This window comes from Boleophthalmus pectinirostris, unplaced genomic scaffold (assembly GCF_026225935.1).
Source record: "Boleophthalmus pectinirostris isolate CB_2022bp ecotype Guang Dong unplaced genomic scaffold, ASM2622593v1 HiC_scaffold_5, whole genome shotgun sequence".
NCBI lineage: Eukaryota > Metazoa > Chordata > Actinopteri > Gobiiformes > Gobiidae > Boleophthalmus > Boleophthalmus pectinirostris.
Genome location: NW_026571404.1, coordinates 19,466,853 through 19,490,201, shown reverse-complemented (window position 1 = coordinate 19,490,201; position 23,349 = coordinate 19,466,853). Strand labels below are relative to the sequence as shown.

The following is a 23,349-nucleotide window of genomic DNA, read 5'->3' as shown; positions in this document are numbered from 1 at the left end:
GTCTCATTTAGTTTCAAGAATACTTTCTTCATCTGTAGGGCTAAAGAAATAAGAAGTAATCTGGGTTTTGAGGGGTTTGGCAATTAGGGAACAACTTCACTAATGTTTGTAAAAGAAAAGTGAAATTCCAACTAAAACTGACAAGATAGCCAACAAGTGACTTTTTTCATCTACTAAGGACAAATTAATGACTATATCTATTAATACATGCCAAGTCTTTTGCTAACTACACTTCTCACTATCTTCTTATGAGCAGATAGCAGCACTTAAGTTTTGGCAGGACGAAGCGGGGAAGCAAAAATAACTGTGGCTTATTAATCATACTTTTAAAATTAGACTTTAAATATCGTTTTAATTGTGTTGAGACTGAAATCACCGAAACCAAAACTTGCATAATCTAATTTCACTGTGAAGAGGTGCTTCACCATAACTTTCAACTTTTCGTCTAGATCAGTTAAAGCTACCATCCATTATTAGACTGGCTGACAGGGTTGTGTGCGATACATAGGTGTTTTTGAGAAAGAAAAAAAAAGTGCTTTAAATCTACTTCACCACATGTAGTTTAATGTATAATAAGCAGCTATTTGAGAAAGAGCATGAGACTGAAGAATATCACCTATGCATATTGAAGTTGCACAACTTTTCTGGTGAAGCGTCTCATACCTATTTGTCTCCATGGAGATGTTATTGCTTTGTCTGGAATGTTCCATAGTATGACATTAAATATATACATCTATTTATTAACATTTATTTATTACAATCATTTCTTCTGTGAATAGGGGCGACTCTCAACAGAACTGTAATGTAGCGCAGTGCTCATTACAAGTGTCTCCCTCATGTTAGATTGCTTTAATCTATATTGTGGAACATTCTAGGCAAAGCAATAACATTTCCATGGAGACAAGCAGGTAGCTCCTCCGCTATAAATGTTCCATAGTGCACCTTTAAAATCACTTTGTTGAGAGACAATAGGCTCTATTCACACTTACGTCACAAACCAGGAAGATGTTTGGAAAGATGCGATTACAACTTTCCAGGCCCAGTTTTCTTCATTTACATGTCATTGTAGTGTTTTGTTATGTTCGGCTAATCAACAAATACAACCATACATCAATTTTCATCATTTCCCCACTAATGAACAACTCTGAGCACACAGGGTACATGCGATTAGAAGGCATGAGGCGCCAAATTCAAGATGATTCCAAACAGCACATACGTATGCAGTCTTCATTTAACCACTGATTTGTGATGTAAGTGTGAATAGAGCCTATAGAGAAACCAATGTCATAGACACTGTTTTTGTCCAATCAGGAGCTTAGCTGACTGAGAACCACGAAGAAACCACTATCTGCTGCAAATAGGCTGTCATGGTTCAAGGGACTAAGTGGGCAAGGCAAACTGAACCACAAATGATGAAAATGTTTGAGTTATCACCAAGTCGGGTACAGCACTTGTAATGATTTAAGAACCAGCCAACACAAACTTAATTCTGTTCTTCATTCCTCATTTTTGTGGCCATTCTGCACCATATGTCCGCTCTGAAGTCTGACGAAACAGCTCCGGTCTTTCTGTCCAAGCCTTATTTCACCATGTAGCTGGTTTCTGAAGCATGTGTCTTATTCCTTGTAATAGGGATGACCAATGAAGGGTCCAAGCTGCAATGCCCTACTTTGACTCCCCACTTAATTTAATTACATCAAATTAGCAGGAGCATTGCAGGGGGGGAGACGGAGGGGGAGGAGAGGCTTAATCCGGTGGAGCTTATGAAGGCAGGTTGGACACTGTTAGCCGCCCTATGCATGAGACTGCTTGCGGATTGTCTTTATTAGCAGCAGCTTAAGGCTCATAGGTCAGTGGATATTGTTAAAACAATACTTTGGAAATAGGCTAATTAGAAAATGTGCCCAGTCTAGCCTGAAGAAAAGGGCCGCTGACTTTAAATAGCGCCTTCATTAGTAGCATTTATGAAAGTATTTTGTCTTGTTAACAGCCCAGTTCTCCCGAATCAAACCTGCACTCTCCACAGCACTGTTTCATCAATATTAATGCTTTGTTGAAAATGTTGTTTTAATGAGGAATTATGTCCGTTGTTAGCGTTTCGCAGCACATCACCTTTGTGTTCTGTAACAAGGTTCTTACAAATGGAAAATATTATCAAAACAAATGGTGAACTTGTAAAATGATTTCATTGTCTTGTCTTTTTTCAGTGGTGGGCATGGGAACATTACAGTGTTTGATTTTCCGGTGTCACCAGGTTACTAAATACATTCAAATAAGCACCTTTAAGCACTTTCTTTGCAATAATGGGGAGATTTTAGCCATTTTTTTATGCAATAACTTGAGATTTAAGCTGTGGGTTGAATAAATACCTGCTATGGCTAATTATTTGGCTCATTCTGCCATTTATTTGTTGCAACTCAAGTTTTTTAATGATACTGTCTATTTTAAAATGGGTTTTGTGGGATATCATGCTTCAAAATGTGTTATTATTACAGGCCTAAATCTACTGGGCCTTTGCTAATCAAAAAACAACCTAAAAATAATTTTATATGCAGGCAGGCGTACACTTTACCCACACTGGTACTATTCTAAAACATTGAACAGCCTCTCCTCCTGGCCCCGGTGTTGAAACAGTGCTGCTGTTGTAACTGTAGGAGTTATTAGATCTCAGTGGCAAACAGAAGATAAAAGTGAGTACCCCATCAGAGCGCGGCCAAGATGAAGTCTGAGGCCAACCAAGTGTAAAAGTTAGTATCGATCGAGCTGTATATGTGCCAATATGCCTGGACTTATTAAGCCAACATGGAGTACGCAGCCAATGTGCACCCAAGCTTGATTTAGCACCTCTGTCCACTCCTCTTTCTGCTGACTGCAAACAGAATAGCTCAGCAGCTGCCGCCTGATAGAGACCGAAAGAGGGATTTATCACTAAAAAAAAAAAAAAAAACATTGAAAGTAGCAAAGCACAATGTGGCAGAGTGTGGACCATGCAATATTTCACAGCATGGGTTAGTTTCATGATGGAATCACAATATTATTGAGCGGTTGGCAAAACTGCTGGTTCTCCCTCATGCTTGTAAATCTCAAGGCTGTCCAAAATGTATGAAATGAGGAGATGCATGCACCACAAGAGAACTGCCTGTTATAAAAATGATGAGGTGCAGTAAAATGTTAATGAACCAAATTTGCAAATACAAGAAAGTATAACTTAAGCACAACAAAATATGAAACCTAAATCTGTATGTAAAAATGACATATTGCTAAAGCTATATTGTTTATAATTGTATATCATAGTCGGCTCACTCCTGGCACTAGGGCAGCTTGCCTTGAGGTCCTTGCTGGATGATTAGCCTATATTGCACATGTTTTGTTGTATATTGTGATCCTTAAAGGTTTACTATCGAACTTTCTGAAGATGTTATTGCTACTGTTATTGCTACTGTGGTACATTCCACAGCAGCAATAACAAGGCTGGGCAATATGGCAAAAAAAATAAAGCGTTGATTTTTATTTTTTTTTCTCACAGGCACTTTTTTAAATTGGAAATGCTTGTGTTTCAAATAAGGGAAGCTCCATTTCCTGGAAACTGCAAACTGCCTTGAGTATATCCAATATCTGTACATTTATATAAATATGTCATCTAAATTTAATAGTTTAAATTTATGAGAGTTTTTACCATACTTTGAAGAACTTAACTTCAACTCATTTCATAATAATCCTTGATTTTATAATTTTCAATATTTTTTTTTCAAATCTCAATTATTAAAAACACAAATTAATCTAACCCAGTCCTTGTATGCCATTAATCTTACCAATCTCCATGGAGAAAAGCAGGTGGTGACACCAGGCCAAGTTTCAGGTCAGGTCTTTGGAGAGGCAAGAATGCATTCCTTTTTAAATTTATTTTATTTATTTTTAAGCAATGAAAACACCTATTATTGAATGGAATGTATATGACTTAAAGGGCATACTGTAAGACACGGTAAACAAAGCAATAAAACAGCACCTTTTCAAAATATACAGTTGTTTTGTATTAATGCATTGTACATAGAGTTTTCTAAGATTTTGGCATTCACTTGGCATTGTGTTTTGGAAATGCTTGCTCCCTGACATGTAATTTAAGCCCATTTCCCTGCACGGTTGTACAGGATTGTTCTAGTCTCAACCTGTGGATAAAGCTTTACTCACAGCGGCTGCTTTCTTCAAATGCACATCCTATTTTTAAGGCTGTTTGTGCCGAGAGAGGATTAAGACAAGTCAACAATCCATAGTCTTTTTTAGTCTCCCCGATGGGCTCCTCACACACGGCTGCAGTCGGAGAAAAGGCTCTGAGCTAGTCTCAAATTGTTGGAAGGAGCCGGCTGCACTGGAACAATGAGCAGGTATACAGTGAGGGGCACAAGTCTCAGACAGCTTTTAAGGAAGGTCTTTAAGTCTACAAAAACACACAGGCAGACAAACACAAAACGGAAAACTAACTTAAAAGTATTACAACTGCCCAGATATGGTTTTAGGCGAACTGTTGTTTACATGAAGCCGTATTTTATCCTTCAGTTAAAAGTGGAGGGTTCCCCATCTCCATGGAGACAAGCATGGCGAAGTGACCCAGCTTACAGTAAAAATGCATGCTTTTTAAGATATTTTTCAGCACTGTCTAAATAAATGCCAGATTGAGAGCTGTGGAACCTTCCAATCTTTTTTATATCCAAAAGCACAAACTAATAAACTGTCTTGGGTTAAAATTTAATTGAGGGACAAAAGACTTAAAATCAAAAATCAATCATTTTGGAGATCACAAAATTGTTATGAATATTTTAAAACACTTCTTGATTTTCATCTTAATTGTGGGCCCATTGATTACACATTTTGTCATTTGTCCATTAATCATCCTTCCTAAAAATACAAAGTAAATTATTTATTCACTGAAGTCAACTTAATCACAAAGTATTTCATATCTTCCCAAAAATCCTGATTGTACTGTAAATAAATTTGAGTGTTACTGACAGGCTGTGTCCCGTATTCTTCACAGTGCAGTTTTCATTGTCCTGCTGAATCCCCTTCATTTGCACCCAGGGGAGACCGAGCGCGAGTAGAGACGCCATGTTGTAACTGCAAACTCCAAACAAGCAGCAGAACAATGCCTCATATTTCAAGCCCTGCTGTAAATTCTCTGCACTATACACCACCACCTCTCCTCTGTCGCCACACTGCCAGTCAAAAGAGCATAGCAATTATTTCGCCTCTCACATCTAGCAATTTGGTTATGTTATGTAGCTAAAAATACTACGTGGAGAGAGGTGTTTGTTTGTTTTGACGTGTGAAAAGATGACTAATCACAGACAGGCTGACTGGCTAATGACATGATCTGTTCACGGTGCAATGGAGTCTGTATGAGGCTGTTACATCCGTGTGCACTATTGAAGGAGTTTCCAAATAAAACATGGCTTACATTGATACTATGAAGAAGCTAGATATGTGTTTACACCAGCCACTCAAACAGAAGCTGTATATATAACTCTGAAGAACATGAAGCCAAAGGATATCCAAGGACGCTGAAAGCCAGACGCGATTATCTAGCGCAGGTAGTGCATGACATTTACTCTATTTGCTTAAAAAAAAAAAAAAACATAAATGAGACTAGTTCAGAGCCCTGAAATTCCACATTCTACCTTTACATTTGCCAAAGGTTTTGTGTTATTAAAGGTGCATTGTGTAACTTTTCTGGAGGAGGATCTGTCAAATGCTTTTCTACCTGGAGATGTTATGGCTTTGTCTGGCGTGTTTCACTGTATGGTATTCGACTTTAATATCTTCATGGAGACCAAACCAGACCAAGTTACAGATCAGGTCTGTGGAGAGGCAACCCCGCTCAGACCAGAGTGCCTGTTTTTCTAGGTATTTTTGAGCTATAAAACCACCTGTAATTTAATAAATATAAGGTAGAGCTTTTTAATGTCATATTGTATAACATTTCAAACAGAGCAATGATATAGAAACAAGGTAAAGGACCCCCATCCAAAAAGTTACACAGTGCACCTTTAAGTTTTATACAAAATGTAAATGCAAAATCAACTTTTTAAAGCTTTTAACCAAGTTATAGTCGTTTTTCTTTCTCATTTACTCTCTCGAAGTTGTATTTAGCGTGATGCATACATGTTTGATTAATTTTTTATTCATTGCTTAATTAATTTATTTATTCATTAATTGTTCCAATCAACCCCAATTTTCACCTCCACCGGTATACCCCCACTGCTCTACACTTACTTCGTTCTCCAATTTAATTTTCTTAATCAGTGATACGCATATGATTTGGATGCACTGCGTATAGTCATATAGGTAAATGGAAAAAAAAAGGTCCCCTTTGGGCACTGCAGTTAACACAGAAGTAATCTGACTTGTTAAATTGATGTAGATCAGTATTATAATTTTAAATGTACAAATTAGAATTATGATAAACTGGTGCCATAGATTATAAGTATACAGCAGACACAATCACAGTAGATCATCTTTAAATTTACGTTTAAATCGACAAAAAACAAAACAGGACCCCTGTCAAGGATCCCTTGAGTGAATCTCTAAACACAAAACATAAACTGGAAAACATCATCATAGACATTAAAACTTTTTTTGAAGATCCTAGATTATTCATTGACATTGAGTAATCCTGGATTAATCTGTCTACATCTACAAATCTCAAAATGCTCTGTTCTCCTTGTGATGTCATGTAGTGGTAGTTTTCAAGTTAACAACTACCTTTTTACCTTTTGTTCTTTTGAGACTGGCAATTCTGAAATTATCTAAATGATTCAAGTTAAAGTGTATTTATTTTAAAAACACAATGGGGCATTTCCTATATTACCACATGACATCACAAGGTGGAACAGAGTGTTTTCTGTTTGAGAGAAGAACTCAGCCTAAATAAGCTAAGTTTCTGTATTAACCATATGTGAATGAAATTAAACAGCTCTAAGTATGTTTGTGAGGATTATATACATTATAAATAAACTAGATAAAATAGAAAATGGTGTAATATGGGCCCTTTAATGTATAAATATTATGAAAAAGAAATAGGAAATGCCATGGGGAATCCTTTGACCTTGTTCTAGAGACAATTGAATGGTCATAAGCATGCTCCTATTGGTGTGAAAAGAAACAGATCAATAATATTAGTTCAGAGCTACAGGCTTATAGACTATAGACTTCATTTGCAAACAGTACAACAGGGTTGGTAAAGTGGACCTGCACCTACCATCCACAACCAAAAGCTTTTTATAGAGGGGACACATGTGGGTATACTGAAATTAAAATAGCTTGAGGGAATTACGTCAAAGTCAAATTGGCCTACATATTCACCAAATTCCTCTAGAGTCAAAAATATACACGCACACTGTATATAGCTGGATATGTGCAGTTCATATTTTTGACTTGGACGGGGAAGGTGATGGGGACAGACGTGGTCCCAGGAGAGCGATAATGCCCCTCCTCCCATATGGGGGGCAGTACAGCTCACAGCATGAAGGTTTTTTGTCCCCACGGCAACACAAAGACACATGCAGTGAAAGTATACAACAGAGCTTTTCTTCAGAAACATGCCACAGAAAAGAAAATAGATGTTTTATTTTGTAGAAACACCAACTGTGAGTCTGAAATAGCAAAAGTGCCACCTGCAATGGCAAAGGAAAACATATTTAAACTTATTCAAACTGAACTTTTGGTCATATATTCGGTAAAATAAAAGTGTGGAAATCTTAATCACAGAACTTGACTTGAATTTGGGTATGTTAGAAGTAGACAGTTTTTGTACTTTTTTCACATTATCTTGATAACAACACTAAAAGGTCTAGCAAAAGATAAGAATGTACCAGCAAATGAACCACAAATGTGTAAAAATGTCACTTTATAGATAGTGCCTTGTTTGAGAGGTTACACCAGCTGTTTCTATAAATTTTATTTTAAGCAGCTCTTACTGTGTTCATTTTGAATACTTAAACTTTTAGACAATAAAACCTGATATTCTAATTTTGCATATCTTCAGAACTATTGCAATATATTTCCAACTTTAACTAGAATACTGCATGAAATATTTTAGTTTGAGGCATGGGCTAACTTCTGTTCAGCAACCGAAAAGCATTTACTCCCAAACTTAAAAACCTGACTATTTGCACAATAAAACTCAGCGGGGTCAGAGATGGTTTTCACTCCTCATATTTTGTCTTCCAAAATTGTGATCTCAGGTGAACAATTGTCACAGCTAGTTGAACAAAATAAGTGCTTTGCTTTACACAGTGGTAAAAGGCAGGATATGAAGCCACTCTTAATAAGAATACTAGGTACCAGTAGATCCGCCTGCACTTCAGTCCATATAATCCTCTGGCTTTATGTAATCAAATTGGGCTTTGTTCCTTAATCCTGTATCACTGGTTCATGTCACAGGAGGTTTGAATAATATTTGTTAAAACTTTGACTCACAAAGACGCCTGGAGAAGAGTGTCATTATTATTAGAGTGGATCAGACATGGGCCCATAGATGGATATCAGCGTATTGGCATCATTATTTTGGATCACAGCGGTACGAGCAATGTAGCATTTAATTATGCTCTGCGGCTGTGGGAACGCTGTCCTACTATCAAACTGTCTCTATAACTCACATCTTTGTAATTGCTGCCAAGTTGGAACATGCAGCCCAAAAGACTTCAATTATCCAAGAACCAGTTTCTTCATAACACCAGTACTATTAACTGTATGCAACTAGACCACCCTAAAGTGCTATAGCGTACAATACTGTATATCAAGTGGGCACATTGATCGGCTTGATTCACTGTGATCCCTGGTGGAACTGAATCTTCTGCAGCATTGATTTGAGATAGCTCCTTTACCAGATACCAATAACTGTGTTTAATTAGGTACGAGTGTCTACATAAATTGAGCTAATGATTTTAGCAGGATCTAAAATGGTAATGTGATAGAGATCATTAAGTTGCTCTTAATTGTAGAAGTCCCAAGAGGAGGCAACAAACACCAAAATAGACACAAGTATGATCCATTGAAATTTGCCATTTTATTAAAAGCACTCGCCGATTTCAACTATTACATCTCTTTAGGCTATGAAAATTATGTTAATAAATGAGTTAGGGGAAGTAGTGAGTAAAATTCATTTTCAGACACAAAATTAAGTCATTTCAATTAAATCTATACCTCAAGGGGTTTGTTACAATTCTGTTAAAGGTCCTATATTACACAAAATTGATTCTTGTGAACTTTAAGACTTCTAAGAATCCTGTTACCTTCTCAAACACATACCTGGAGTTGTATTTTGTTTCATTCACACAAATTTTTATGAATCTGTCTACATCTCTGAAGCTCACAGTGCTGTTTCACGCGAAATTGTGTGGACTTTAAAAACACAGCTGAGCACTTCTTGTATCACCACATGACATCATAAGGTAGAACAGTGTTTTGAGGGAAGAACTCTGCTAAGTTTGTGTTTGAAACATGTGAATGAAAATGAAACGCAACTTCAGGTATGTTTTTGATGACGAAACAACATTATAAGATCAGAAAATAGCCTAATATGGGCCCTTTAAGTTCATTAATCCAAAATTTTGCTCCACAACATTTAAAAAGGGCCACGCAGGGTCATACAAGTGCCAAGAGCAAATATTTTGAGGGTAACGGTAACTGCCAGCCAATTTGAGCTTATCTTAGAATTCAGTTTTGCCTTACACTGAATGGGAAAGTATTACAAGTGTAAAACATCGATCAGATAAAAGTGTTTTGTTTATTTATAGTCAAAAAGGCCTTTGGGAGGCCGTGTATTTCCTCCGACAGATTCGCGGAAATGATCAGAAATCCATCTCCAAAATGCGATACAATACGGCGCGTCGGGGCTAATCTATTTTTGCACACCGCTCATTTACGGGAATCCTTGGCGGCAGGTCGGAGTAACACAAGTGCGAGGTGCTGACAGAAAGCAGATCTATAATGTCATCTTTCCTTTTCATATTTCCATCACAACTATGTAATTATGATTGGATTGCCGGCCCGCTTCTCGGCAGAGGTGGTAATATGAGGCTGGTGTTGAGGAGGTCAAAGGAAAGACAGTCTAAGGGCCTATTCAAAGTGGAGCTGTGTGGTTTAGCAGACAGCAGACAGTATCCAGCAGCACCTTGTGTGTCCGGGCACTGCGCCAGGCCTCTGTCTATCTTATTACACCTATCCGCCTGGCATCCTGACACTTAGCTGTTTATTTTACATTCACAGCTTATGGTGCGTGGCTCTACTGTAAATATGTATGTAGAGGGTTCGTATCTTATCAGCCTAAAGCAGGAGTTTAAAGGCATGTTTTTTGAAGGAAAATGTAAAGCAAAAAGGTTTACATTTGTATTGTAAATAGATTATATATTTGCAGATAGCAGTTGTTGCCACAGTGCCGTAAGAGGACATTTTGTTGTATTAGTATGGCTAAATTTGAAATGGGCGATATATGTTTAACTTTGATTAATTGGGCCAACGATTAGCCTTACATTTCGCAGAAGTATACTCTTATAATGTTATTTTTGATAGTTATAATGTTTTCTTATCACAAACATATCTAAAGTAGTGCTGTCATGTGATTAAAAAAATTGAGAGATTAATTAATTATGATCTGTAATTAATTAATCTAATTAATCTCATTTTAATCTCACCTAAAAATTGCTGAGAAAAGCCTTCAATTTGAGGTATTTTCATTTAAATTCATTATTACATTATTGTGGCAGATCAAAAGACTCATATAGATTTAAAAAAGTGACTTTATAAAGTCATTTATTGTTTAACAAATCTCTCCAAATTGGTTGTTGAGCCCAAGTCTCCATGAATAAGAAACTGTTTGTTGTAAAGTAGCAAAGACGAGGAAATCTGAACATAATAACTTTTGTCTACTTAAAGACAATAAAAAGTCCAGTCTTTCCTTAACCATATTAAAAATATTATTGATAGAGAAATGCTTTATATATGAGATCACTGGTTTTAGTCCTAGTTTAGTCCTGGAATGGATTAATCCTGGTTTTAGTCCTGGTGTTAGTTCTGTTTTAGTCCTGGTGTTAGTCCTGGTTTAGTCCTGGTTTAGACCTGGTTTAGACCTGGTTTTAGTTCTGGTTTTAGTTCTGGTTTTAGTTCTGGTTTAGTCCTGGTTTAGACCTGGTTTTAGTTCTGGTTTTAGTTCTGGTTTAGTTCTGGTTTAGTCCTGGTTTAGTCCTGGTTTAGACCTGGTTTAGACCTGGTTTTAGTTCTGGTTTTAGTTCTGGTTTAGTCCTGGTTTAGTCCTGGTTTAGTCCTGGTTTTAGTCTTGGTGTTAGTTCTGGTTTAGAGGCGCACAGGAGGAAGCGCGGTTTACGCCGCGTACGCGAGAAAACACGATCCACACATGCGGCGCACGGGAGGACAGCGGGGTCCGCGCAATGTCTACGGAAGCAAACGTGGTCCGCGCGTTCTCAGGTTAATGACGATGATGAAGGTGTGTGTTTGTTTGTGTGTGTGTTTGTGTGTGTTTGTGTTTGTGTGTGTTTGTGTGCGTGTCCCCTCATGTGGCAGGTCACTATAGGACAGTAGTGCAGACATCATGAGCCTATGCAGGTTGTTTTCAGGTGATATTATATTTGTTATTTTCTTTTATATTTCACGTCGGGAGAATAATTTCCAAGACACGAATGTGTTTTTACCTGTGCACTGCTGACTCTGTTCTACTGGCTCTTCCACCTTGTCCATTGTGTGACTGACGCCGCCAACGTTAGCGTTTTGTGTGGGTTTCCGGCAATGAGTGGAATTACCGAAATAAAAAAATGTATAAATGTGTTTTGTGTGTGTGTGTGTGTTGTTGTCCCAACAACACATAAAAACAGGTTTTATAATAAAGAAACTCACATACAGAAACACTAAACATGCGCTAAATATGACTGTAATTAATTAATCGCAATTAACGCGATAATTTGACACCACTAATCTAAAGTATTGTCACAGTCGCAGTAGAAAAAGTACTGCTACTTCAAACTATTAATTAAGAGATCTTAGTATCTGGAGTAGATCTTTGTATCTGGAATATGATAAACATTAATTTTAAAAGTGATTCTTCTGAGCCTTAAGCCAAGTTATAATCTTGTTACCTCCTCAAAAACATACCTGAAGTTGTGTTTTGTTTCAGTCGGTCAGTTTGCAACATGCCGAAGCACAAATGAGCATTTAACGATGACTTGTACAAAAAATTCCCCGCTTTCCGTCCCTGTCGGAACAAGTGGGAGACCATGTGCACAGTGTGCAAAACAGGCACATATGTTTCAGTGTCCAGTGGTGGTGCCAGGGACCTCAAAGCTCACCAGGACACCAAAAAACATTAAAAAGGTTTACCAGGTGAGAGTAGCTCAATGTCAATGACGAGGCCCCACCTCCCACCCCCCGTACGGTGTCCTGGTTTTGACAAACGGAAATGTGGTCACCCTAAATAAATGGTTACTGAAACAAAACACAACTCCAGGTATGTTTTTGAAGAGGTAACAACATTATATCTCTGCTTAAATCTCACAAGAATCACTTTAAAATGAATGTTTATCATAGTCCAGATACAAAGATCTACTCCAGATACTAAGATCTCTTGATTAATACAAATTTGAAATAGTGGTACTTTTTCTACTGTGACTGTGACAACACCACTCTCACTCTCAAATACAGCTGACCATTTTGTCTATTTTTGTCTACTTCTTTAGACAGCTCCTTGTCCAGAGCATCCCCTGGGAGGGTGCTACATTTTTAATGAAAGCCCACTGTTTGATCTGCCAATGTTTATCTTGTGTGATGCTAACTGACACCGCGCAGAGCTGCTAGCCTTCAGTGTATCCCAGTGCAGGACAGTTTAATTCATTATGCTCAGACAGAGGTAGGCCTGGGCTGGAGGGGCTCATTGTGTAGATCTGACAGGCCCCCCCTCCTCTTCCTGTTCAAGAGCTTAACGTCTTTTTGGCTCTGCACTCTGGGGAAATATGAATTGGTGGAGATGCAGTTGGAAATGGAACAGTATGGACCAAATGTGTTAAATTGGTGCTGTCTTTTTACTTTAATTTGCCTGCCATATTGTAGTGAAGGCTACTCTGATTGGATTTTGAATAACCAAAGATAAAAAAGACAGGAAAATATATATATATTCATGTTATTAGTACATGATTTCCTATTTGCAACCATGCATGCTAAAACGAATTCCAATAATATCACTTAACTGAATAAAGTGTCCATTGAGTGCCCAGGCAGAGCAGACATCTGACCCAAGTGAACAGGTGGTGAAATGAAACCAAAGCAATCCCAACTGCCCACTCCGCAGAGCCAGAGCTAACATATTTCTCTACATAATGTCATTTCGTATCATTTTTAGTGGATGGTGTTCACGGCAAAAGGATTATACCATCACACAAATAATACTGACTTTTAGACTAAAATCCAGCCATGTTTTTTGATGTTTTTATTGCACTGAAATAATTTGGGCAATAACTTTCTGTTTCCGTAGAATCATGCAGGTGACATGCCACTCAAATTACACACTGTTGCTACAGCTGTTGAAAAAAAATGTATAAAGGTTTTTGAATTGGCCTTGAAAGTGAAGCTATGTCGTGATGTTTGTGCCACAGGGAAAGTGCAGTTGTGTGTCTGATTGTAGTCTCCTGTCTCTCTCTACATGTTGTCGTCTTAGTCAAATGGCGATGTGGGAATAAGTTTCATCAAATTAAAGACACCGGAGTTGAGTATTTCCAGGACACGAGTGTATCTAATGACTACAGCAGATCCATATCGGTGCCTGCACCTTCCCAGGAGAGAACACAAATAACAAATATGGAGCGGGAACATAATTACTGCTACCAGCAGAGATACACAGGCACGTGGCTCCTGATTTCATGGCCTCGCTGCACAAACATGTAGGTGTACATAAGCCATGTTTCCCCTTGTATCTTAATCCCCAACAGCCCCCCAAGGAGTTTAACACTATCTGCTGCTGTGGATTTTGAACGCATTAAAGTTCTATATAAAGACCCTTTGTACTTGTGTATATATGCATACTCCTCACAGTCTGACCAGTGAAAGGGTTAGGCATCATAAGTAAGTTCTGACTTCAGCCTAAACCCTTTAGGTTGTGATTCCGGGGTGGGTTGTTGTATATATCGTCGCACAGCTCTAAATAATGAACATACTGTATATAAATTATGGTTTGTTTTAATAAATTGTTACATATGTATCTATAATCTATAATTAATTTTCATGTAGTTAATTGTAAAAGGAAACCTTGATCTAAACCATCTTAATTACTGAAACTGGTCAATTGACAAAACAGTTTTTTCTAGATCTGCAATATTAAGTGTCAGTGTATGGCTGTTACTGCAATTTGATTGGTCACAATTAAACCAATCATCTGTTAGGCCATAGTATCCTCTGTATAGAGCTAAATATTTCATCTGCATGACGTTTTATTTAGGTTTAGTTTAGACTAGTTTATACCTCCACATGCATGTGCTGAAATGCATGTAATTATTAGATTACCAGTTCTTTTCAAAAACATGTATGTGCGTATGTTGAAAATGAACACTGATATTAAAACCGTTACAAATTGCAAGAAAAATCCCAATCAGCCCTACAGTGGGGCCTGGTAAACTAGAGAATAAATTGAATGCTTTTATTATGGAGGTGCAAACAGGTGGTCCAAGCACAAGACCATTAAAAGCATAGTACACAGAGGGACATAATGTGGGCTACCACATGTATATATTTGCACTATGTATCACTGCTCGCATTCAACAGACCAGTTAGTTTGGGTGACCTTTGGTGTGTGACAAGAAAGCTATTAAACTGCGGGTGCCTCTACACACTGTGCAAAATAGATCTTAGCATTACAGTGTTTTTGAGTTCGCCCACAAGTAAATAAGCTGTCATTGGGATAAAGCGGGTGTCATATCTGGTGAACAGAGAGAGGAGGAAATGGTGGCTTCCAGGCCCAGGCAAGTTCACTGACACGCTTTAGAGGAGCTTAATTATAATACGCCAGAGCAAAGTGCAAGCGTTTGTGACTAGAGGGGGTAAACTTGAGGACAGTGACACCAGTCCAGTTCTGGCTACATGCATTCGAAATATCTCCTGCAACATCAGATATGCATTAGCTGTACAAGAACAGTTTTTTAGCGCTAGCCGGCAGACTTCATGAAAAAGAAATGATGCCCTGCTCGGCGAATATATTACATTTAATGCATTTTCCTGTGTAGAAGCCATCTTGTTCTGTAATGCTTTATCCATTAGAAGAACAAGACTGCTTACAGCGTTATTTCATTATGTCTAACAAATGTGCGCTATGCTTTATGAAAACAATAAATTCTGTCATAGATCTGTGGGCCTCCTCTGCTATTTGTTAATCATGGTATTGTTAATTAATGATGCTATTTTTTCAAACTAATGGCTTCGCTGTGAATCGACGAAAATGAGAGAAAGGAGAACTGCAAGTGAACTCCAAAATGACATGCTTTAGTCACAGCGCAGTGAAGGGAGACATATAAATAATCATGTAAAATATATCAATAGTTTTATGTCATTGTGAACTGGTTTACAAGAAAATATTGGAATTACAGTTGTGTGATTTATTATCCATTGTTCAGGCAAAGGCTGTTTAACTCCCTGGCCCTATGAATATTAACAGTGCTTCTCCTTCACACTAGGAGAACACACACACACATATGTAAATGCAAAAACACACAGGCCTGCGCTGGCTTCCTCCTTGTCTAATTTTTCATGAAGATAGCTGTTTTTATGCTAATCTGACAGCTGCATTCATTTTCTTGGCTTTCTCTCAGGCATTTACTTTGCAATTTTCTGTTTTTTTTTTTTTTTTTTTGTTTTTTTCATTCTTTCTTTTTCAACCCCCAACTACTTTTGCCCAATGAACCCCACTGCTATCTTAATGAATGAACATTGTGCAATTAGCTAAATATATCAATGTGTTTGATTGAGGTGATGGTGTCAGGTCTCACAAAAAAGTTGGTAGTTGGCAGGTGTCAATGGATGTTTTGTTTTGAAATGTTTCTTTAATTAGACTGACAGTTTTCACACACGTTTAATGGGTTCATTTGCACTTGACTTCCCACAAAAGTTTGCTTTAAAAAAAAACATTTGAAACACATTGAAAAAGTGTTAGAAGTCTTCATTAATGTGGTAACTTCTATGGAACTCACATTTTGTTACCCCCCTAATATAATTACCTAAGTCTTTTTTCAAAGTTTTGGTGAAAATAGAAAAAGAAACTCCCTTAATCAGGAAAATTACTTAAGCAATTTGTGTTAATTTGGCTGTAAAAATCTTCCTGATTGGCCGAGGACGTAGCCAATGACACCTACAGATGCAGCAGGGTCTGGAGAGCAGAATAAGACAAAATAAAACCCTTAATTGAATTCAACACTGCAACTAAAATGTGGAAAAATTTGAAAAAATATTATCTTGTTATTAGTGAGATGCTTGGTTGCAAAGGCACAATTTTACTAACTTGTAGCAAGGTCAAATCTGTTGAAAGAATAACTATTTTTTTTTAATAAAACATGATTTTAATTGGTCCATTTCTCTCATTAGGACCAGCATTTTCCACACAATTTGACCAGCTACTTTTTTCACTCGATTAGCACCATCATGCCTGCCTTGCTATGAGGTTGCGTTTAAACCCTTTCACGAGCTTGTGAAGTCAACTTGCTAATGGACTGGAGATCGCTGGTTTAGAGGTGACCGCTGGGCCATAATTGGACCGGTGACTCCGTTTTAATGCTGCTAGTGGTCTGTCTGCCTTTGAGGTCACTAATGATTTGAGAGACAGAGAGGTGGTTCGTTTTGGCATGCTGGTTACCTTGGCGCCCTGGATGTGGTGTGTGCAAATTTGCCGGAGACTCTTTGGAGGTGAGGCAGTAAAACAGAGTAATTGCACGGCGTTATGAGGAAAGTGACACCAGAATCTGCCTCTCTCATTTGCACTGGGTTTTTCCGTTGACTCGTGAATAGGCTCGTGAGTGTACTTAAAGCAGCAAATGAAGGTGAGGGTGCTTCAGGAGAGATATGTGGTGCGGTGCTCTGCAAAGTCATTACTCAGCACAGTAAAGCACTCCGGTCTAATGGAGGAGTATGCATGTGCCTTTGTTATGTTAATACTGTTGACAGTCCTTATTTCACCTGATAGTCAACAGCAAGTTCTCCTAAAATGATCTGATGTGGTGTGTGATTTTTTTGCTGAATGGTATAGATTCAGGGGTATGGGCCTTGCCACCAATTTCATTTCTCTCCAGTGACTAGGTCAGGAATCGGACTACACTAGACAGTTTGCAGAAACTCTAGAAGTGCAAGTCTGGACACCAGTCAATCGGCGAAGAGGCATACATTCTGTGTTGGCAAAGATTATCCCAAGATCGAGGATTTAAAGCCAGAACAAAGAGAATGTTTGGTGAATTTTATCAAGGGGAAAGACGTTATCGCCCTTCTTCCTACTGGATTTGGGAAAAGCTAAATGTATCATTTAGCACCGTTAGTGGCACATTACATATGTCACAACCAAAGAGCAGTGATTGGTTAAATAAAAAAAAGCATCCTCCTTCCGTCAAGCAAACGAATTCTAATGCTGCGAGATCAGATGGTTTCCACAAACTGAAACCAGCTCATGAATCAGGCTAGTATGGGCCACTTTCAGATGTAAAATATCACAGATAGTCATCATGAGATGATTACATGGACAAACTAGTTTTAACACCATTCTTAAGTTGCTCAAACTCAGCAAGAGACATTTTTATTTCCTAACCAAGGGTTCTTTGTGTAATTTTGGAACTGTGAGGATTCATTTTTATAGCTATAACCAGAAAGTTGATGGTTCAATCTCAGCTCAGAACAGTTCATAATCTTGTGCCCGTGGGCAAGCCTTTTCTTCCAAATTGCCTGGGCAAATGCGGTGTGTGAGAGAGCTATTGATGGTGCCTGTGGTGCAGCCATGTTTCAGTCAGTTGGCCCCGGGGCAGGTGTAGTTAAACAAGAGGCTTTTACAAGTAGCCGCGTGTGTGGAGTGAATGAATAATGACATTCTATAGTGCTTTCAAGAGCTTGTAAACCGCAATGAAAATCTGTCTTATTCCACAGTATATATTGATTAAATATTGTTGCACTGCCTTAGGTGAGATGTGTAAATATATTATTTAGTGCTCATGAAAAATTCCAGTTTGAATTCGAGCTAGATCTTAATGTATCCTAATGTTTTGCTCTTGTTTCTCTGCAGCGGGAACCACATACATATTTGGGCGCGATGGAGGACTCATCACATACACCTGGCCTCCGAATGACCGCCCCAGCACCCGGGCCGACCGCCTCGCCATCGGCTTCAGCACCCACCTCAAAGACGCCGTCCTGGTGCGAGTGGACAGCTCCTCTGGTCTCGGAGACTTCCTCAAGCTTCACATTGTAAGTCAAACTACTGCATTTCTCATCTTCGCATTGGTTTATTGATCACACATGCAGACACAGAGCAAAGCAGTGGAATCTATGCTAGTTTAATACAAGATAGGAAGTACCTGGATCAATAAGACAATGATTACTTTCTATTGGAGTTTGGAGAGAGGAACATTTTGCATTTTAACTTTTAGTTCAATTTTTTCACTTAACAAGAAGTCATCAAAAATATATAATTTCTGACACTTTTAAAAGCCAAAATTCTAAGAAAAAATATATTACGAGCATAGATTATTTAGGTTTTTTTCTTATAATACAAAAAAGGGCAAAAGTTATATTAGTGAAATTTTTGTTAACACCCTTTTTCATGCTATCATAGTGGTTCTACATACAGTATAGCCACAGATAGAACAGAAATGGAGGTACAGTGCACAGAGCGCTTCTGACCTACACATATTTCTGCTGCTGCCACATGACCCTTTTACCTGCAGGCTCCCATTTACTGACAGCCACACTGATGCTGGCCTGTAGCATAGGAGCATGGTACGCTCACACATTTATTTCTCTGTATTAGAGAGGACACTGTTTATGGCACTGTTTTATCTGCATAGAGACAAAAAAGTCAGTTTATGTGTATTCAAATGAGAGCTAACAAGAATAGAACAATGCAATGCTTAAAGGTGCACTATGTAACTTTTTGGTTGAGGGTCCGTCACCTCTTTGTTTCTATGGATATGTCAATATGTCATTGCCTTGTCTAGAATGTTCCACAGGATGACATTAAAAAGCTCTACCTTACATTTATTACATTACAGGTGATTTTATATAGTTCAAAAATGTCTCGAAAAACAGGCATTCTGACTGTGAGCGAGGTTGCCTCCCCGCAGATCTAACTTGTAACTTGTCTGGTTTGGTCTCCATGGAGATAGGAAGCTTAAATACCAATACTCTGAAACATTCCAGACAGAGCAACAATATTTCCACTGAGGAAAGCATTTGACAGAACCTCCAAAACATACACAAAAATACACTTTAATGGTGCATTTGGTAACATTTCAGGTAGAGGCCATGCTACCTGTTTGTGTATAAGGAGATGCTATTGCTTTGCCTTGAATGTTTCACAGTATGGCTTTAAACTAATCCATCTATATGGAGACACGCACAGGGCCAATAAAACACCTGTAATGAAAATGCTGATTATGTTTAAAGACATACAGTGGAATGTTCCAGATCCAAAACTATGACTTATACATGGAGACAAGCAATTGGCATACCCGTCGCTACAAAGCTTACGCAGTGCATCTTTAAATTGTTTTTACAGTTTAGATTTTTTACATTTGCCACCTGTTATCCCAATAGTACTGAAAAACACACAAACATCCAATTCAATCAGTAACTGTGCAGAAATGTTGTAACTTTGGGGGCAAACTATAGAACCGTGCACATGTTTATTGACAGTGAAAGCCCCCGGGAGCTCTCACACAAACATGAGATTGGTGTTGAAGGCTGTGCCCTGGCTGCCCACACTCTGAGCCTCACAGTCCCAGTGCAGAGGCTGACATAAGACGCTCTGTCCTCACCCGCCGAGCATCCACCATGACAGGGCTCCTCTGAGACACCTCCACTGCCTGCTTCAACAACACAGGCACAAGCAACCTGAAAATCAACACATTTTGACACCCAGCTTCAACAAAAACATGCAGTATATCCTTATCATTTTCCTCAGGTAAATGTTAGGATTGGGCTATATGACAAAAAAAAAGCAACACAATTTTCTTCCAGATAACAATTCTGTACTTCACTGTGATTGGTTGAATCGAGCTGTCACTCACTCAAGACCTTACAGATGCTAACCAATATTAGAAATGTGTAGTGTTGCAGCTACATGAGACTTATTTATTATTTGGACGCAGTAGCTCACACATCACAATAATTTTAATAATACAACGCTAAAAGAGAAATGGTAGTAATAAATTCAAAATAAGTAGCACAAATAGCAAGAGACTGATGTCAAATATGGCATAATTATACAAAATATAGAACCATAGTAATACAAAATATATTTGTGTGATATACAAGAGAAAGGAGAAACAGTGCAAAGATGAAAAAGTGATTGACATGACAAAAGGCTATCTATTACATAAGGGTGAGTTGTTGTACAGATATATAGAGCAGGGGTCATCAAACTAAGGCCCACGGGGCGACTCTGGCCCTCCACGCCTCTTTAACCCTCCCGAATTTGCTGCCGAATTTTCATCACCTGACAAGCGAGATTAAACAGAGACAGTCAAGTCAGAGTACTGTAGTGCAGTTAAGGACAGCAAAATGGCTTGTGTTAAAGTACAAAAAGTTAACAGAGAGTGTTGAGTTTTCAAAGAACAGTGGATGACGGATTATTTTTTTTGTTCAGTGTAAGGACTGTGCAGTTTGTCTGATATGTTAAGAAAGTGTGGTGGTTCTCAAAGAATATAATCTCCGTCATCAGGATCATACTATTCTGCTATACAGCCTACCCAACCCTGGCCCCAATTACAGTCAGGAGCCATAATATGGCCCCCAGAGAAAAAAAGCTTGGTGACCCCTGATATAGAGTATGGTATGAAGTGTAATACTGTATCTTAATATGTCCAAACAAGAGTGTGAGTCACTCTTATGTTATTCCTTGCATCCATGCGAGCCACGTATATAATGAATGATGTTGTGTTCACGTGCTACTTTTACTAAAGTGATGAAAAATATGTCTGTCATCCATTTGCATAGCAGAGCTCTTTTGAAATGAAATGGCAACTCGGCTTCGCAAGGTATAGCTCATTCCTCTGCCTCTGTGAATACCATACATACAAATGGTGCACATGTAAAAACACATTTACATCGGCTCTCAAAGAACTTGATGCCATTTGAATATTTTTTGACATTATGGCTGATTCTGATCACACATTTATGGGATTACAATTTGTTTCTGTGCCTTGGCGTCCCCAAAGTCAAAATCATATATGCACTTATGTCAAAGTGCCACTGAATCTAATTTTAGTCTTGTGAGTGCTGTCATTAATCTATATACAGTGCTAACATTGTAACTATTTTAGTCATTCAGTCAAATTTTTTTATGTTTTTAAAATTTTTTCTTGAAAATCTGAACATGTATTTACATATGTGGAGCATTAGAAACAAAAAGAGCATATAGAAAAATCTTAGAATTCCTTGGATGTACTGTTTGTAGCTTCATGAAAAGTCTCAGCTGGTATCTGTGCAGGTGTGAACTATATCTATGTCAACAGCAGAGGTTACAGTGTGAGGACAGGAGACACGCCTTGTACAGATCACAAAGATCATGCACATTAGAGATAATTCTACAGTTGTGTTGCTTGAAAGTGACACATTTCTGGCAGTAAATGGTAAAAATACAAGCAGACACTCACTAGTTTATTTCTGCACATTCTTTTTCCTCTAACCAATTCTTCAATGTTTTTGATTACTACGGATGTAGAAATAACTGGAGGCTATAGATGTCCTGATGATAAATAGATTCATATTTGGAACTGCTTTTAGTTTTGTGTATGTTAATCTACTTATGTAGTAAATGTTAAAGGTCCTATATAATGCAAAATTGACTCCTGTAAGCTTTAAGACATATTACAATGTTGTTACTTCATCAAAAACATACCTCGAATTCTGTTTTCTTTCATTCCTACGTTTGAGTAACCCTTTATTATTTATATCTTCAAAGCTCAGAATGCTCTCTTCCAACTTGTGATATCATGAAGCTGTAATGTGCAAGTTAACAGCTACCTTTACCATTACCTTTTACCTTTAATTTAGTATAGGTTGGCATTTCCAGAGCTGAAATCCAAATGATTCTGGTGAAGATGTATGGAGTTTAAAAACACAGTGGAGCACTTCCTTTATTAAAACATGACATCACAAGGTGGAACAGGGTGTTTTCTGAGAGAAGAACTCAATCTAAATATGCAATCTGTGTGGTAAACGTGTGAAAGAAACAAAACACAACTCCAGGCATGTTCTGAGGAAACAACATTATAAAATACTAGATCATAAAATAGCGTAATATGGACCCTTTAAGAGACTTTACTCTTGAAATGATGATGTGTTCCAGTTCTGAAATAAATATTTGACAATACCCTACTTCTCACAACTGCTCATCTCACATAAGTAAAGCTCTTGATGACTGTTGATATAAGGACTAATTACTGCTGCATGGATAGAGAGATGCCTATGTGATACAATTTCATTACTGATTGTTAATGCTGTCACGACCAGCTCCACAAATAGAGTAAATGTACAATCCTCATCCACATTTGTGTCCTCTGTTGTCATTAATTACACTGGAAAGGATGTGTTTTACAGCACTCCATTAAACACAATGAGCTGTGCTAAATTGTCACTTTGATGAGATCTTTATACAGCCGCCATTGGCCAGTGATCATCAAAAGGCCTTATGTATCTGTAATGTACGCTCGGAGACTCACAGAAAGTGAAAATAATCATGAAATAGAATTAATTTGTGACCCGTTACCGAATATATCTCCATCAGACTCATTTAGCTTAATGTCCGTGTGTCTTTGTTTAAATGGCGTTTTGCAGGTGGTGATTTTAAAATGTCTATTTTAATGCACACTTTAAAACACAGCATTTCATTTGAGTATTAGTCTGTGTCAATTCCCTTGTGTTTTAATGCAGTCTGTGTTTTTATAGTGGAATGGGATTTCTATCAGATTGTTAGATGTGGTTATGATCAGAGGTCATGGGTGACCATTGTAACGACTGGGAAGCTGGAGGGTTGCCATAGAGATAATACGCACAAACAATACACAATTATGATAAACCACCCACCTCAAATGACCTTTCAGTTGCCATCGATTTTGT

General features: G+C 38.0%; 1 protein-coding gene across 25 annotated transcripts in view; it reads left to right on the top strand.

Annotated features, from left to right (window-relative positions):
* LOC110156860 (neurexin-1a) overlaps positions 1-23,349 on the top strand; it is a 319,412-nt gene that overhangs the window by 186,680 nt on the left and 109,383 nt on the right. For all 25 annotated transcript variants that reach the window (XM_055162538.1, XM_055162536.1, XM_055162534.1 and 22 more), the window contains one exon: positions 18,296-18,477. In XM_055162538.1, the coding sequence (XP_055018513.1) occupies positions 18,296-18,477 (182 nt within the window). The remainder of the gene's footprint in view (positions 1-18,295; positions 18,478-23,349) is intronic.